The following is a 16,471-nucleotide window of genomic DNA, read 5'->3' as shown; positions in this document are numbered from 1 at the left end:
CCAACAACTCCTGACATCATCAAACCCCTGTTTTCAATCTACAATAATAATTTTCTCTTTTAATGTTTTGTACAAAACACACACATGCATAAATTAGCTTGTGAGAAGCACAATTAAGGAGTACACCTATATTCTATGCTGAGGTTCAAAACACATTAAGGATCAGACATGTGTGAACCTACCTTGCATTTTGGGCACTTCTGAGCATTTCTTTGCCCATGTTCAATCTCACTGGCCCAGTGACGTAACATTTTATCACCCTTTCTGTACTCTTTGCAGTTTAAGCCTTCGTGCCAAGGAGAGTGGCACTTAAAGCACCACACAAATTGGCACACAGGACACTGAATCTGTAAGATCAAGGGACAAAAAAATGACTACAATCACACAGTCATGAAGGGAAAGGAAAGACTGAAAAGTAGAATTCTTTAGATTGGGGTAGCCAACCTTTTAATTTTTAATTTAGACATACAACATGGAAACAGGTCATTTCAGCCCACGATTGTGTACTGGGGGGTGTAGGTTAATTGAGCAGCACAGACTCATGGGCCAAAATGGCCTGTTACCATGCCGCATGTCTAAATGAAAAACTAAAAGGTTGGCCACCGGTGCTAGATGAACAGAAATTTGCTGAGTTAAAACTATAAACCTCCTAGCATCTTGGGACTAAATCTGTCTTGATGTAGTCTACAGGGAGGGACTCTGTGAATATGATGTGGTCACTGGAGCTGATTTTGTTAGAATAAAGGAAATTTTGGAACAATTCTTGGAAATATTAAAGCTATTCTAAGCATGGAAATGGAGAGACGAAAACAGATAGTTTCCAAAGACTAGGATTTAACAATGGAATGAGAGGAGGGGAAGGAGAAATGGACAAATACAAGTACAAAACCAAAGATAACATTTTGGGATAGACAACAAGAAAACTTTGTGATTTTGTGAAAAGTACAACTGGAGTCATGGTTGAAAAATAAATCATATCAGAAACTGAAAACAGATAGGAAAGGAAATGAAATGAGAAACTGGATAAAGAATGATTTTAAAAACAGCATCACTTCAGACTTTGTTTCAGCAAGTAATTATGGTAAGGTACAAATCACTACAGTGGGATAGCACCACCAGCAGCAATTCCAATTTTGATGCCTTTCTTTGACATGGCTAACATTTTTATCTTCATTTCCACTAAACAGCAGCAACAGTGTGAATGATAAAAAATATAATATTTTATTATGTTATTGAATTTTACAAAGTACAAGGATAAAAAATGATACTTGTAAAACCATCATCAGCACATATAGTTCAATGGCCTTGAAATGATGAACAAGGAGTTCCGGTCTATTATTACACCATTGGCCTGTAATTTATATCACACTGTGGTGACTCACACGCTTAGTGGTCAGGCGAACTGCCTTCGAGTGTATTGCGTGCCCCATCGGAGCAGCCGCACCAAAGATGGCACCGTGCGTCCTTCTCTTCTGTTAATAGCAAGGAGTCCACATGCGCACAGACCGTGCACTTACATAGCCTTGACGTGGTGAGCTCTTTGGACCAAGAGACCGTGGCCTGTGTAGACAACTTCATCAGACCCCACCAGAAGGCGGCAAATACACTGTGCTGAAAACGCTACTAATTAGTAAGTTCAGACCCTCCAGACATGAGAGGACAGCCAGGCTAATGCACCTGGACAGCCTAGGGGGCAGGACCCTGTCTGCCCTGATGGATGAGATGTTGGCGCTGGCAGAGGGACACAAGTCCCGTCTCATGCTCGAGAAGGTGTTCCTTGAGCAGCTATCTGACAATATACAGCTATTACTGGCAGACAAGGACTTTAGTGACCCCAGGAAGGTCGCGGCCAAAGCAGACACCCTCTAGTGAACCAGGAGGGAGAACAAGTCCACCGTCAGTCAGCTGACCAGACCCCGGACCACGCCACAGACTAAGCCCAATACATCACTATACCTCCAGCAGCCCCGGAGGGCAGAGGATACTTAAAACCAATGGTGCTTCTACCACCAGAGGTGGGCGGCCGATGCCTGTCACTGCCGATGGCCCTGTTCGTTCCAAGAAAACACCAGGGCCAGATGCCAGTGATGGCTTTGGTGGCTGGCCAACTAGACAGTTTGGGACAGAATTTCTCGATGCCATTTCCTTGTAGACATCAGCATGGAGATCAGTGTCCTACAACACACAGCACTGAATACCTGGACAAGACAGCACAGGCTCACCTCACAGGCTGCCAACAAAAGCTCTAAAAGAACATGTGGTAAAAAGAAAATAATACTTTGGTTCGGCTAAACACGTTCAAATGGAATTGCACTCTTGAGACAATCATTGAGTTCAACAGACAAGACTCTTGAAACTATTTGTTCAATAGTACAGGATGATGGACCAAATTATAGTTTGCTGTAATAGCTATGATTTATTGAGTACTTAAAGTGAAGCCTCAAATGTCTAGATGTACATGGGAGCTGCACTATAACACAATGTCCAAAACACTATAGTCTCCCATATCATGTACAACTTTGCAACCTTGGAAGATCTAACCAAGTAAATGGAAGGTAATTGACAACTGAGAGCTGGAGAACAGCACCTGCTGATTCAGCTGTAAATAAACTTGTTTTCCTATGTAAATTAAGAATACGTGGCAGTCATTCAAGACTCATTTAGCCAAGTAGCTCAGCTACTGAATTAGTCATTCAGTCCATATTGTACTCAGGAAATTATTTGGACATCCTCTGCAATGGAGGCCTTTTCGCTACCTCAAATAAACAAATTGCCTTCATGCTTTACTAAGTTGATATAAAGGCTTTGAAACTGATATGCATGGCTAAAATAAACACCATAAGTGAAAACTGTTGAATCTAGCAAGGAGCAATGCTGCACTCATTTCTGGATGTCAAAACATCTTTTGGTTCCCATCAATCTAACAGGAAGTTTGGTTCAATTTCCTGTCCTAAAACTCTAAACATTCATACAATGTGCAAAAAATTGTCTTCAATATGATATTTCAACGTTCCTGAAAGTTGAAAACCCAGATAGATAGAATGTTGAAGAGAGCAGATGACCTGCTTAGCTTCATACATCAGGTGTATAATATAAATGTTGAGACATTACATTAAAACTTAAAACACTGATAAGACCTCACTTGGAGTAATGTGTGCATTTCTGGTTGCTGAATTACAAGAAGAATATGATTTATCTGGAGAGACCGACCGTAGAGAATGTTTAACAGGATCTTGGTGGATTATAAGATTTGGGATGACATTGGATAGGCTGCTTTTTCCCTCAGGTGAATGAGCCGAAAGGTGACCTGATGGACATATACAAGACTATGATAAGCATAAATAAGGTAGGTAGTCAAAATCTGCTTCTCATGGTTGGAGTACCAAAAGCAAAAGGACAGAAATTCAAGGTAAGAGGTAACAAATTTAAAGGGATTCTTCGGAGCAATTTTGTTTTACACAAAGTGGAATATGGAAAATGCTGTCCTAGGGGTTGGTGGAATCAGATAGAATGACAATGTTTAATAGACACTTATGGAGACACTAAAAAAGGCAAGGCAGAGAAGGATCTCGTCCTAAATTGGGTAAATGGAGATTTGGGCAGATGGGCAACATGGTTGGCAAGGAAGTGATGAGCTAAAGGACTGCTTCTGTGCTGTAACACTATATGACACCTTATAGCTTATCAAAATTCTTAAGCTATTGGACTTATCACTTTCTGCAACTGCAAATTATCTTAAATGACCACTTGGATTTTTCTAGTCAGTAACACTTTATTTGCAATAGTTTCTTGTGCGTCCTTGCTTGTGGGGTCCGCTACCCCTCTTGGCAGGATGGGCAAGGTGTCACAGCACAAAGCATTTCCATAAAAGCTACCACTGCTATCACTTGATTTCCCATTTAAGTGGTACACAAAGAAATGTCTAAAGCACAATAGCCATTTAAGAAAAAATGCAAGAAAGTAAATCAATGGATTCAAACATATGCTGCACATTATGTTTACTGCTCCCAAGATCAGTCCAGTATCCCTTGCCTCTGGTCCAGTTCTGTGGTACATTAACATTTAGTGAAATATTTAAACTATAAGCACCAGGAATTTAGGGCGAAGTTATTACCATTTAATCACTAAATCCTTGATTCTAGTGCTAAGCAGCACGAAAATAGAATTTGACAGAACGGTACTCACTTTGAACTTGTTCTCTGATTTTGTGGGGTTTTGAATGTTGTTCTTCCGTTTGAAAGTAGTGAAATGCTTACAATGAGGACAGGGTTTTGTGCTTGAATCCACCCTGCTGAGCTCTAGAAAGTAACTGTACTTGACAATATCATCTCGAGGCAGATTGGAGATGACAGTACTTTCATCCATATATTTGCTGCATTCAGTAATAGGGCATTTTATCTCCGCTCTACCTAGTTGCACCTGTACAAATAAGACAATAGTTCAGAAAAGTTAGGTGTATAGCAGATTCAATGACTCAGACCAGTTACACAACATACTGTAGCAGCAGAAAATAGTTTTGCTTTTGCATCAGCATTTGTTTGATTAGGAATGATAAGTCAGATAACTTGAGTAAAGGCAGGGTTCAACTGCACCAGTTCAAAATTTGCTATGATCAACTGTCCAAATACTTCAATTGCAAATCTCTCGATGTTAATTGAGAGGAGACACCCTTGTCAAACTTGTTAGCATTGGTTAAAGATGAGGAATTTAATTTTATTTATGAACAGGTTGTTATTGGCTTAACTCAGAACAGTTTATATATTGAAATCACAAATGTTTTCATGGAAACAAACTGAGGAAATCCTCAGGAAAAAGAAGAATGTGCATAAAATCAGAAGAAACTTTTCTTAAAAGGGGTTACTAGACTCCTCAATACCTTAAATACTCTTTCCCAATGTATTTGGAATGTTTACAAACAAAAAATCTCTGCTGTATCAACTTTAAACATATAGAATTAGATTTCATATTTATTGTCAGAGTACATACATGACATAACATACCACAGATTCTTTTTTTCTGCAGAATTACCACTTATTGGTAGTGCAAAAAAAACTTTACACAGCGTATACATGTAAACAAATAAAGAACTGTAAACAGATAACAAATGTGCAATGCAGAGAGAATTTGAAAAAAATGAAGTGCACAAATAAGAGTTCTTAAATGAGTCTCTGATTGAGTTTGTTGATGAGGTGTATGATGGTGGAAGGGTAGCTGGTGGTGCGAGTCTTGTGGCACCTATATCTCTTTGCTGATAGCAGCAGTGAGAATAGCGAGTGTGCTGAGTGGTGTTGATCCTTAATGATTGCTGCTATTCTCTGACAGCAGCATTCCTCATATGCACTTTTATCTCAGTAAGTTCAGGGGTATTGGTGTCCCCATAACAGACTGTGATGCAGCCAGTCATCACACTTCCCACCACACATCTGTAGAAATTTGCCAGGATTTCTGGTGTCATACCAAACCTCCGCAAACTCCTGAAGAAGTCGAGGTGTTAACGTTCTTTCTTCATGATACCATTAGAGTGTTGTTCTAGGAAATATCCTGTGAGATAGTGACTCTGAAGAACTTAAATTTGATCACCCTCTCATTAGTCTATGAAAAGCTCAAATTAATTTTGGAATTGTTTCAGAAAATAATCTGGTTTAACATGATCTCCCAGCGGCAACCTATTCCAATTCCCTCCCCCATTCCCTTGCTGACATGTTTGTCCATGGTCTCATGCACTGCCAGAATGAGACCACCCACAAATTGGAGAAACATCACCTCATTTTCCATCTGGGCACTGTTACGGGGTATATTATATTTTATATTAATATCTTTAAAAGAGATAGATTGTGGGTGTTTGATGTATAAGTCACTTCACAAACAGAGTAACACTTCACAAAAGACATCTCATTTAAAATGCAAGAGCTATGCATAAGTTGAGACTTCATGTCCACAGTGACTTTACAGAAACTTTGAAGAATGCCTATGGAGACTTTACAAATAGGTGTTAATTGGACTGATGTTGTGGAGTAAATGGATTATTGTCTTTAAAGCAACAGATGTTACTGGAAAATGAGGTGATGTTTCTCCAATTTGTGGGTGGTCTCATTCTGGCAGTGCATGAGACCATGGACAAACATGTCAGCAAGGGAATGGGGGTGGGAATTGGAATGCCAATAATCTGACTGGTTGCAGTTTGGTGTTCTAAGAGGGGTCATATGGTTTTGCAAACAGAGGGAAAAAAACATGTGATTCTTTGGAGAGAGAGAGAGAAAGAGAGAGAGAGAAACTGAGTACTACAGTTCTTCAGTAGCTTTTAAGGCTGCCACATGGCAAGCTGGCAGCTTGTTGAAAACCCAATTTTGAAGATGGGTTGTGAATTCTGAGTTCAGCCTGTTGAAAACCCTTGTGGTCCTTACAAGAGGAAATAGCTGGCTAGAGAATTTCTCCTGAAATATGGGAAACAAGAGGAACTCTGTGGTGACCTGGAAGAAGAGGTTATCATTTGGAAAATCCATGATGGGGCAAGTTTCTTTGGCAAGACACTGAAGTGGCTGATCGGAGGAAATCAGTTTGTGTGCATATCCAGCATGCAACAAATCTCTCTGAAACCAACGAGAACCTTCCTGAGCAGTACCATTTACCTTTCAGCACCAGAGCCTGGAGAAGATTCATAAATGTTAAATTCTGTGCATAGTATAAAAATTGCCTGATTCCAGTGAACTTAGAGGAGTGAGAAGTGAGATTGGACTATGAATCAAATAACTTGTACATATTACATACACATGTGCTTAGAATTAGAAGGGGGTTAAGTTAATAGTAATAAGTTAAAATTTGATCTTGTTTTTATGTTTAAAGAAAATTAAATGCAACATTTGTTTAAGTAATCATTTGTCTTGCTGAATTTCTATTGCTGCTGGGTTTTGTGGTCCTCTGGACTCGTAACAGCATCCTCCAACTATGGGCTGGGAGGATTTAGATTTCTAGATTTTAAAAAATACCACCTCCTATAGAAGCTAGATTTCTCGCACCCTTCTTTGTGAAAGACACCCCCCCCCCCCACCCCTTCTTGGATTCAAATGGGAATGTACTCAGTGGGGGATGTATATTGAAGAAGCTGTGGAAAATATCAGAGGGCATCAACTGATACCACATTCTCTCGCCACACACCTTAATGGTAAAGTCATAGAACATTACAGCACATGAAGTTGTGCCAATCTACATAAACCTACTCAAAAAACTAAACCTTCCCCACCTCATAACCCCCTATTTTTCATTCATCCATATGCCTATCTAAAGGACTTTAAATGTCCCTATTGTACTAGCCTCCACCTTCACCCTGGGTAATGGATTCCCAGACACTCACCTCTCTCGGCGTTTAAAAACGACTTACCCCCGACATCTCCCCAAAACTATTCTCCCTCACAAAAGGTGCTTGCTGGCTGTCCACCCTATCTATGGCTCTCATAATCTTATAGGCCTCTATTAAATCACCTCTCATCATCCTTTGCTCCAAAGTTAAAAGCCCTAGCTCTGCTACTCTTGCTACCATCATCCCTATTGTAGCCATAAGCAGGGATGTGCCTAACTCCAGTTGCCTTTATGGCAAATTCTAGAAATTCAGCAATGATTATTCTGTTTAATGTTAAGGAAAAATTATTAGATTTTCTTTTAATGAATCTAATCACACCGACAGACTTTCTTTTAATGAATCTAATCACTGTTTTCCAAATCATGATTTATGCAGACATCATTTATCATATTATCTCAGGAATTGTGAGTAGAACCTAACAAAGTTCAAATGATCATCCCCTTTTTGGATCTTTTGATAGAAGTAAGATTACTAGCACAAAATTTGGGGATAACTTATCTGGTTAAACCCAAACTGATAAAGGCTATTGCTTTATTGCTTGAAAGGAGGTACATCTTATTTGGTGACAGGATACATGTATGGAACATTCCACATTGTCCTTAAGGTACACTAAAACAGCTTGACTAAGGGCAGAGCTAGGTCTAAAGCACACACTTTCAGGAAGAACTTGGGGCCCACAATCTTTTTTGTAACAGGTAATACAGATCCTTTCATGTGAAGTCAGAGAAGATGAATACTAATGTGAGAATGGAAATTTCAGTAAAAAGCTTAGATCATCCATTCAGTAGATCTATCTTAAGACACGAGTGCCACAGAGCCATGGATGTACTCAGTATGAAGGCAGAGTTCACACCAAGTTGAGGGCTACCACGAATCTGCTGAAAACTGGCTCATGAGAACCAGCCATCAGAACCAGGATTGGTGAGGATGCCAAAAGCACGCAGGGCTCCTGAAGTGCCTCTGGAGTTAACAGCTTCTTAATCGTGTCAGGGATTCGGAACCAGGAGCTGAGTAAAATGATTTATATGCCTGAAGTTCAGGTTCACTACTGGAACAGACTGTGCAGTTATAGAAGTCATGGGAGTGCTGGAGGCAGTGGCAATGGAAGAGGGGAGGGATCCACAGACACCTAATGTCTCTGAAGGGACTCTCTTTTTTGCTTCTCTTTCTCTTCTACGTAGTGGTGGGTTGTGTTCAGAATAGGTTCGATGGGTTCAAAGAGAATCAAGGATGGACATCAGAATCAGAATTTATTATCATGAACAAGTCATGAAATTTGTTGTTTTGCAGTAGGGTCATAGAGCAAACATTCATATAAAAGAACAAAAAATTTAAAAATAGTGCAAGAAAGGTAAGGCAGAGTCTTTGGTTCACTGGTTATTCAGGAAACTCATGTCAAGGAAGAAGCTGTCCTTGTGCCACTGAGTGCTTGTCTTTAGGCTCCTGTACCTTTTTCCCCCAATGGTAGCAGAGTGAAGAGGGTATGCCCTGGGTGGTGGGGGGTCCTTGTGGATAGAGGTTGCTTTTTTAAGATGTCCTTAATGGAGTGAAAGCCTTGTGCCTGTGATGTCACAGGATGAGTTAACAACCCTCTGGAGTTTTTCTTGCCCTGAGAATTGTTGCCTCCATACCAGACAGTGATGCAACCAGCCAGAAATCTCTCCACAGTACACCTGTAGAAGTTTGAGAGTCTTCAGTGACAGACCGAATCTCCTCAAACACCTCACAAAATATAGCTGCTAGCGAGCCTTCTTCGTGATTGCATCAACATGGAGGCTCCAGGACTGATCCCTGAAGATGTTAACACCCAGGAATTTGAAGTTCTTGACCCTCTCCACTACTGAGCTCTCAATGAGGACTGGGTCATGTTACATTGACTTCCTCCTGAAGTCCAAAATAAACTCCTTGGTTTTGCGAACATTGAGCACAAGGTTATTGGCGTGACACCATTCAATGAGCTGATGTACCTCCGTCCTGTTTTTTTCATCATTGCCGTTTGTGATTTTGCCAACAACAAATTTGTGGATAGCATTGGAACTGTGTCTGGCCACGCAGTAATGGGTGTACAATGAGTAGAGCAGTGCATTAAGGATGCATCGTTGAGGTGCCCCTGTGTTGATAATCAGTGAAGGGGAGACATTGTTTTCAATTCATACTGACTGTGGTCTTCTGATGAGGAAGTCAAGGATCCAGCTGCAGAGGCCCAGAATTTATAGCTTGTGTTATGAGCAAACAGGGGTCTTCATTTACATACAGGGGAGTTCACAAAAGGGTACACACTGACACACTAATGTACACAGTGCACAGGCACGGTATCCTAAGAAACAAGGGTTTAACTTCTTCAACACCCACCATCCACAGGAACCTGAACTCCAGTGTTGCTACTGCTCAGGATCTGGGACAGACCCGTTGCAGTCGGCCCTCTGGAACTGCCAATACTCCTAACCTGGAGTTCAGCAATGATCATAACTAATGAACACATACATAGCAATAATACACAAATAACACATCGGGTGTGAATAAATCACTACTAGTTAAAAACACAGGACCCACCGCAATCTCTATCCCTAGCAGGCATAGTACACTAACAAACAGTAAATCAATTACAACTAACAAGAGAGAGCGAGTGAGAGAGAGAGAGAACATGCATACATGCTCAGCTTTTTCAATGCAAGACCCATCCATGTGACCTGCAAGGAAATGTGTCAGCCTCACCTAACCATTCACTGGCACCTGGAGGACCAATCATGCATCAGCCTCACAGGTGGGCAGATCTAACCCTTAATCGGCAGGTGAAGTGACTTCTGATTTGACTCCAGCCATAAAAGTCACATGACCCACTGCAATCCACATTTCCACCAGATTCTAGGAGTTGTCACATGACCCTCCACAATCCACACAACATGATCACTGACTAGTGGCATCTCTGAGTGTCTTTACAGGCAAACAAAACTAGACAAATGTTGTGTATGATGTACACAATAAAAAAGGAAACTTGAACCATGAATAATTATCTTCAAGGATTGTATGTTAATCGCCATCATGGACAGTGTGCATCCAAAATAGGCTGACAGGCGAGTCCAAAATCAAGGTGGTTCTTTCACCTGTTGCATAGGTACAGGCATACTTCAACAGCCTGGTTAATTGCGGTGCTACATTATCCTCCTTGGTGAGAAATACTGAAGTTTCCCATTTGGGGTACATTTTCTATCACTGCTATCCACCACAATTTGGAAACAATGTTAATATGGAGAAGCATTACTGCATATACTCTCGTGAAAGTCAATCACATGTTAAAGTCAACTCCCTATTTTATGCCAAAATCTCGAATTTTCCATACATCTTATGTAAAAGTTGACCCAGTCTCTCCCCTTAGCACCAGCCACCTGCAGGCTAGAGCTCTCGACGCCCATAACGTGGACTCATGCCTCGACCACCCCACCACCCCCATCCATTGGAGTTCCCGACACCTCAGACGTGGACCCTCAACCCGGCTGCCCACATATGGGAGATCATGATGCCTCGAATGTGGACATGTCTTAATCCCAGTCACCTGCCCAATGCAGCTCCCAACGCCTAAAATGCAAACTCTTGTCTCGATTTCAGGTGCCTGCTGGGAGAGCTCCAGACACCTCAAACGCAGACTCTCGCCTCGGCACCAGCCGCCTGCTGATTGGCGCTCCCGACAATCCAGATACTAACTGTGGTTCTGACCTCCCCCATGTTAGGACACATATATTTATGCACAGTTTCTGTATAGGCCTTTTTATAGCCGTTAAAATAAAAAGGAATGTAAAGGCGGATATTCTCTGCCTTGACATCACTGCACCTACCTTTATAAAAGCGCCAACGGCGGATGCTGGATGCAGACTCTGATCTCTCCAGGGGTAGTTTCAGAGGTGGAGCGAGGCAAAGGCATTGCCGCTGACTGCAGCTGCTTTGGGCCGGGCTGATATCATGGACTCAGGACCCACCATCAGTGCATTAGGGCTCCCACGGTGATTAGTGCTGGAGTTAGTTCTCCATCCTGCCACCCAGATATGTCCTTTTCCCATTCCCACTCCACTCCTCACTCCTTCACCAAGCTGCACTGGAAGGAGGCAGACGAGGGTGCAGCAGAGCCTGGCGGGGGCGAGCCTCTTTTTGTTTTAACGTGGGATTAATGCCTGTCTTCGTTATCCATAAACTCCCATGCAGCTGGAACTGCTCTGTGTTTCCCAGAGCAGTTCCAGCTGCGTGGGGGATTATGGATAACAAAGATGGTCATTCCTCGGCGCTTATGTTCAACCTCACGATGACAGGCAGCACTACTGCACCACTCGTCCCACCTCCCTCAGCTCCGGAGGATGGCTCCCGACACTGCTCTCCACAAAAGAAATGCTGGAGCAGCCTTATAGGCCTTTTCCATAAAAGGTAAGTCCACTTTTTTTTTCCTAATTCAGCAGTGTTGTTCATAATAAGGGCTTATTATTACTGTGATTCATTGTGTTTTGTTCTTTATTCATTTAGAAATCATCTGGACTTCTGCTACTGATATGATATTTTGGATTCTAGTGTGAATTTCAGCCCCTCAAAATTAGAACCCATGTAAGAATCGACCCATAAATTTAATATTAAAAAATGGTATACAAAATTTAACTTTTACATGAGCATATACAGTATTTCAGTTGCTGAGGAAGGGCATGATCAACAAGTCTTTCCTATTAACCACAAAACTTCACACCGAGAGTCAATGTTATAAGGGTTTCCACAACAATGTATGAACTTTGGTTGTTTTAATAATTTTTAAAAATTAATTAAGTTGATCTTTTAATAATTATTTAAGCTATCTTGAGATGGGAACGAGTCACTAGAATTTTGTCCAATTTAGTAACAAAAATTCTCCACAGATGTTAAAGTAAGGTGGAGAAAGGCACCAAAAAAAATATTGTTTAAGGCAGATTTATGATTTGATTCAGTTCTTGAAGGAACAGAAGGAAATATCATTTTGAGGCAGCAATTGGAACGAGAGCGGGGACTTGAAAAGAGACCATCAAGGAGGCACTGAGCTTGATTAATTACCTGCAGCCAATTAAAGGAAGGTAATTGGCTTGGGTGAGCAAGGGTTCATACGGAATAAGCCAATACCCTTACTTCTCTCTTGAAACCACTCAGACTTGCTAATTGTCAAGAGGACTTGCACTTAAGGCTAAATGAGGCTTCTGGCAATAAAGTGACTAATAAACAACATTAAAACACACTTATTAATGAAATAGGGATGCAGGGTCAGGTGATGTACTGTAGCTGCATCATGTGGAAGCTGGTGAAGCCCGTTGATGTTCTGAGTCAACTATTGGTTGCTCAAGGAATTCAGGCTCAAAGTTGATGACCTTTAACGCTTCAAATACTGTGGCACATCAGGGAGGGCGAAAATTACTTGGACACTGTGCTTCAGGAGACATGCCCATTTGATTAATAGCTTCAAATTCAGTCTGTGATCAGGGTTAAGATGGTTTGACTGCAAGTGGGCCACAAAGAGGAATCTTAAAAGTAGTGCTGGAAGAGCCTCAGCTCTTAAGCTTGTCCAACAGGTTAAAAATTCTTGCTCCTGTGCAGGTGAGAGTAGGAGCTGCAGGAGGGATAACCGACTTAACCATGACACCATGGTTCAGGGAGCTATTCAAGAGAAAAGTTGTGATAAAAGTAGTGATTCTCAGGGGAATAGACACTATACTCCGCAGTGAGGAAATCAGTGACTGTCTCGAGAGTGCCAAAGGCTGTATTGCCTGCCCTGTGCCTAGGACCGAGACAATCGCATCTGCTTGCAGAGGAATTTGTTGTGGGGATGGGGGAAGTGTGGTAAAGATACAGTTGTCGAGGTCAATAAAGGTACAAATGACATGGGTAGAACTGAGAACTAGGTTCTGCTGAGGAAATTTAAGCAGCTAGGGACTACTTTTAAAAAGCAGAACCAAAAAGGTATTAATCTCAGGATTGCTATTTTAGGCACAGGATTGATAAGATTAGAGAGTCAAACACATCGCTCAAAGACTGGTATGGAAGAAGTGGGTTGAATTAGTGGGACATTGGCAACAGGATTGAGGAGGCAGTGAGCTGTCCTGATGGGATGGGCTTCACCTGAATCATGATGCTGGGACCAGGGTCCTGGTGAATTGCATAACTTGGACTGCAGACAAGGCTTTAAACTAATTTAGGGGAAGGTGGATGCAAATGATAGGAAAAGTAAATCTAAAAGGAAGGAGAGCACAGGTCAGAATATTGAAGTCTCCAGAATAAAGAATAAGCCAGAAAGTTTAGAGAAGGATAAAAATTTAAACTGAGGCAACATGAGACATATGTGAGAAGGGTGGTAAACATGTGACTTAAGGTGTTGAATTTGAATGTAAGCAATGTACAAAACAAGGGACATGAGCTTAAGGCACAGTTAGAAATTTGCAGGTACAACAATGTGGACCTAATGGAGGTGTAGTTGAAGGAGGATTACGGTTGGGAGCTTAACATTCAACGATACACATCCCATCAAAAAGTCAATCAAGTGGCTGTTAGTAAAAAATGTAATCAAATCCTTAGCAAGAAAGGATATGGGAGATATTGGAGATATAAATTTATTTCTAGAATTTATTTCATACTCCAAAGTCAGGGTCCGAAACCAGGATTACACTGGTCTAGGGAGAGATGGGAGTGAGACTTGGGTAAAATGATTAATGAAAATTGGTGGGAAGACTTGTGTTTAAACAGCATGACAGGGATTATTAATGCTAGATACATGCTGTTGCAATACTGCATTAGTTGTACTTCACACCACAAAAATTACATAAATCAAAGTCAGAAATTTAGGATATGTGTTTCAGATGCAGTGCAGAGGTTGGAACCTTTATCCACTCCACCTGGCTATGTACAAAGGTGAGATCATTCTGGATAGACCTGGGGGACATCTTAAAAAAAAATACAAAAAATTACAAGACCCAGAATTATTTTTTCAGTGAAGTAAAGTTTAGATTATCCAAACACCAAATTCAATTTGTGAAGATCAAAAGTGTTCAGTGGTTACATGGAAGTCCAACTCTCAACTTAGTATTACACAATGGAGTATGGAAATGCCAAGTTGCATTCCCCTAGAGAAAATTACTTATAACTTGAGTAAGAAGTATGACACGTTCATTGAAGTGTGGCAGTGATACCTAAGGCACATAGGTGCATAGATATAATCTATACCACCCCCTCTTTAAGAAATAAGATACAAACCGTCCTGACACATAAATAGAGACTAAATTAAAGTTGTGGTACAGATGATGTTTTAATTTTTTTAATAGTTTATTTAACATCTGGGAACGGGTGAAAATATGGATATTATATTGTGCCTTATACTGTTTGTATATATTCGCAAGAGTCTTTTTAAAATATTCAAAAGAAAGGACATAGAATCAGATGATCCAAGTGGACAGAGTTGAAAAACTGCAAAGGTAAAAAAACAGATCCTGAATGAAGTTACATACAGGCCTCTGAATAGCAACCAGAACATAGAATGCAAATTACAACAGCAGTTAGAGAATGTACATGAAAACGACAATGTTGCGGTGGTCATCAGTGGTTTCAATATCCAGGTAGATTGGGAAAACCAGGTTAGTGCTGGATCCCATGAAAAGGAATTTGTGGAATGCCAAGAAAATGGATTTTTAGAACATCTTGTGGTCAAGCCCTTGAGGGGAAGCATAATTCCGAATTTGGTGCTGCATAATGAATCGGATTTGATTTGGGAGCTGAAGGTAAAAGAACCTTGAGGGGGTAGTGATCATAATATGATGGAATTTATTCTGCATTTTGAGAGGGAGAAACTTAAATCAGACCTGTCGTTATTAAAATTGAGTAAAGGAAACTATGGCGGCATGAGAGAGGAGCTGGCCAAAATTGATTGGAAGGGGACCCCAGCAGAAAAGACCAATGTTGGGATTTTATGGGAATAATTTGAAAAATGCAGGAAACTCACCACTCTGTGTGTAAAATAAGCTTATCCCTAACATATCCCTTAAATTTTGCACCAGTGCCCTAAAACAGATATTTTCTGATATTTGCTATTGACATCCCAGGAAAAAATTGCTAGCTGTCCACCCTATCTCTGCATCTCATAATTTATACACCTTTGTCATTCACAAGACATGTTCTCCTTTCCAGGCAACATCCCAGTAAACTTCCCCTGCACCCTCTCCAAAGCTTCTCCATCCTTCCCATAATGCAGCAACCATATCTAAACACAACATTTTGTGTGGACTAATGGGTTTTGTAGAGCTGTAACATGACCTCACGGCTCTTAAATTGAATCTCACGACTAATGAAGGCCAGCACAACATATGCGTTCTTAATCACCCAATCAACTTGTGCAGCAACTTTGAGGAATTGGACCCAAAATCCCTTTGTTCCTCCTGTTACGAATCCAGAAGACCCCAAAACCCAGCAGCAATAGATATGCACCACAACAAAGGGTTACTTAAATAAAAGTTGCTTTTAATTATCTTTGAACATGAAAACAGAAACAAACTTTAACTTATCTCTATCGACTTACCTAACCCCCCTCTAATTCTAAGCGCACATGTGTGTAATGTGTATATAAGTTTAGAAAAGTTCTTTGGATCACAGTTCAATCTCACTGGTTGCAGGCAATTCTTGTACTGTGCACAGAAATTAGCATTAATAAAGTTCACTAGGCTTTGTTGGTTTTCAGAGAGAGAGTTTTCTTGCTCCAGGAAAGCCACTCCAGTCTCTTGCTGGCAAAACTTGCCCCCTTTCAGGGCTCTCCAGATGATAATCTCTTTCTTTCAGATCATCGCAGAGTTCCTTTCTGTTTCTCCTATTCAAAGGGAAACACCAGACAGCCAGTCCTCTCCTTTGACCAGGCAGTCTTCCAAGGCTTGCCATCTTGTCCCTCAGGAACCGAAGTCTGTGTCTCTCCTCTCTCTCACTCCCTCACACTCTGAGAGCAAAGCTGTTCTGCCTCTGCCTGCAAAGATCACATGCTCTTTCAGACAGTAAACTGTTTTTCAGATAAAGCTGCTGCTGTATGTTGCTTCATTGTTGCCTTTTGCAAACAGCACTCCGTCATGAGTCTGTAAGCCCTGC

At 41.0% G+C, this 16,471-nt stretch overlaps 1 protein-coding gene across 4 annotated transcripts in view; it reads right to left on the bottom strand.

The window, feature by feature from the left end:
• rnf217 (ring finger protein 217) overlaps nt 1–16,471 on the bottom strand; it is a 149,270-nt gene that overhangs the window by 88,598 nt on the left and 44,201 nt on the right. For all 4 annotated transcript variants that reach the window (XR_011340606.1, XM_069886904.1, XM_069886906.1 and 1 more), the window contains exons 2-3: nt 4,186–4,419; nt 183–347 (exon numbers count right to left, since the gene is read on the bottom strand). Coding sequence is in view for 3 of the 4 variants with exons in the window: in XM_069886904.1 (XP_069743005.1) it covers nt 183–347; nt 4,186–4,419 (399 nt within the window). In the remaining variant the exon portion in view is untranslated. The remainder of the gene's footprint in view (nt 1–182; nt 348–4,185; nt 4,420–16,471) is intronic.

Source organism: Narcine bancroftii, chromosome 6 (genome assembly GCF_036971445.1).
Source record: "Narcine bancroftii isolate sNarBan1 chromosome 6, sNarBan1.hap1, whole genome shotgun sequence".
Lineage (NCBI taxonomy): Eukaryota > Metazoa > Chordata > Chondrichthyes > Torpediniformes > Narcinidae > Narcine > Narcine bancroftii.
This window is presented reverse-complemented; position numbering and strand designations above follow the sequence as displayed.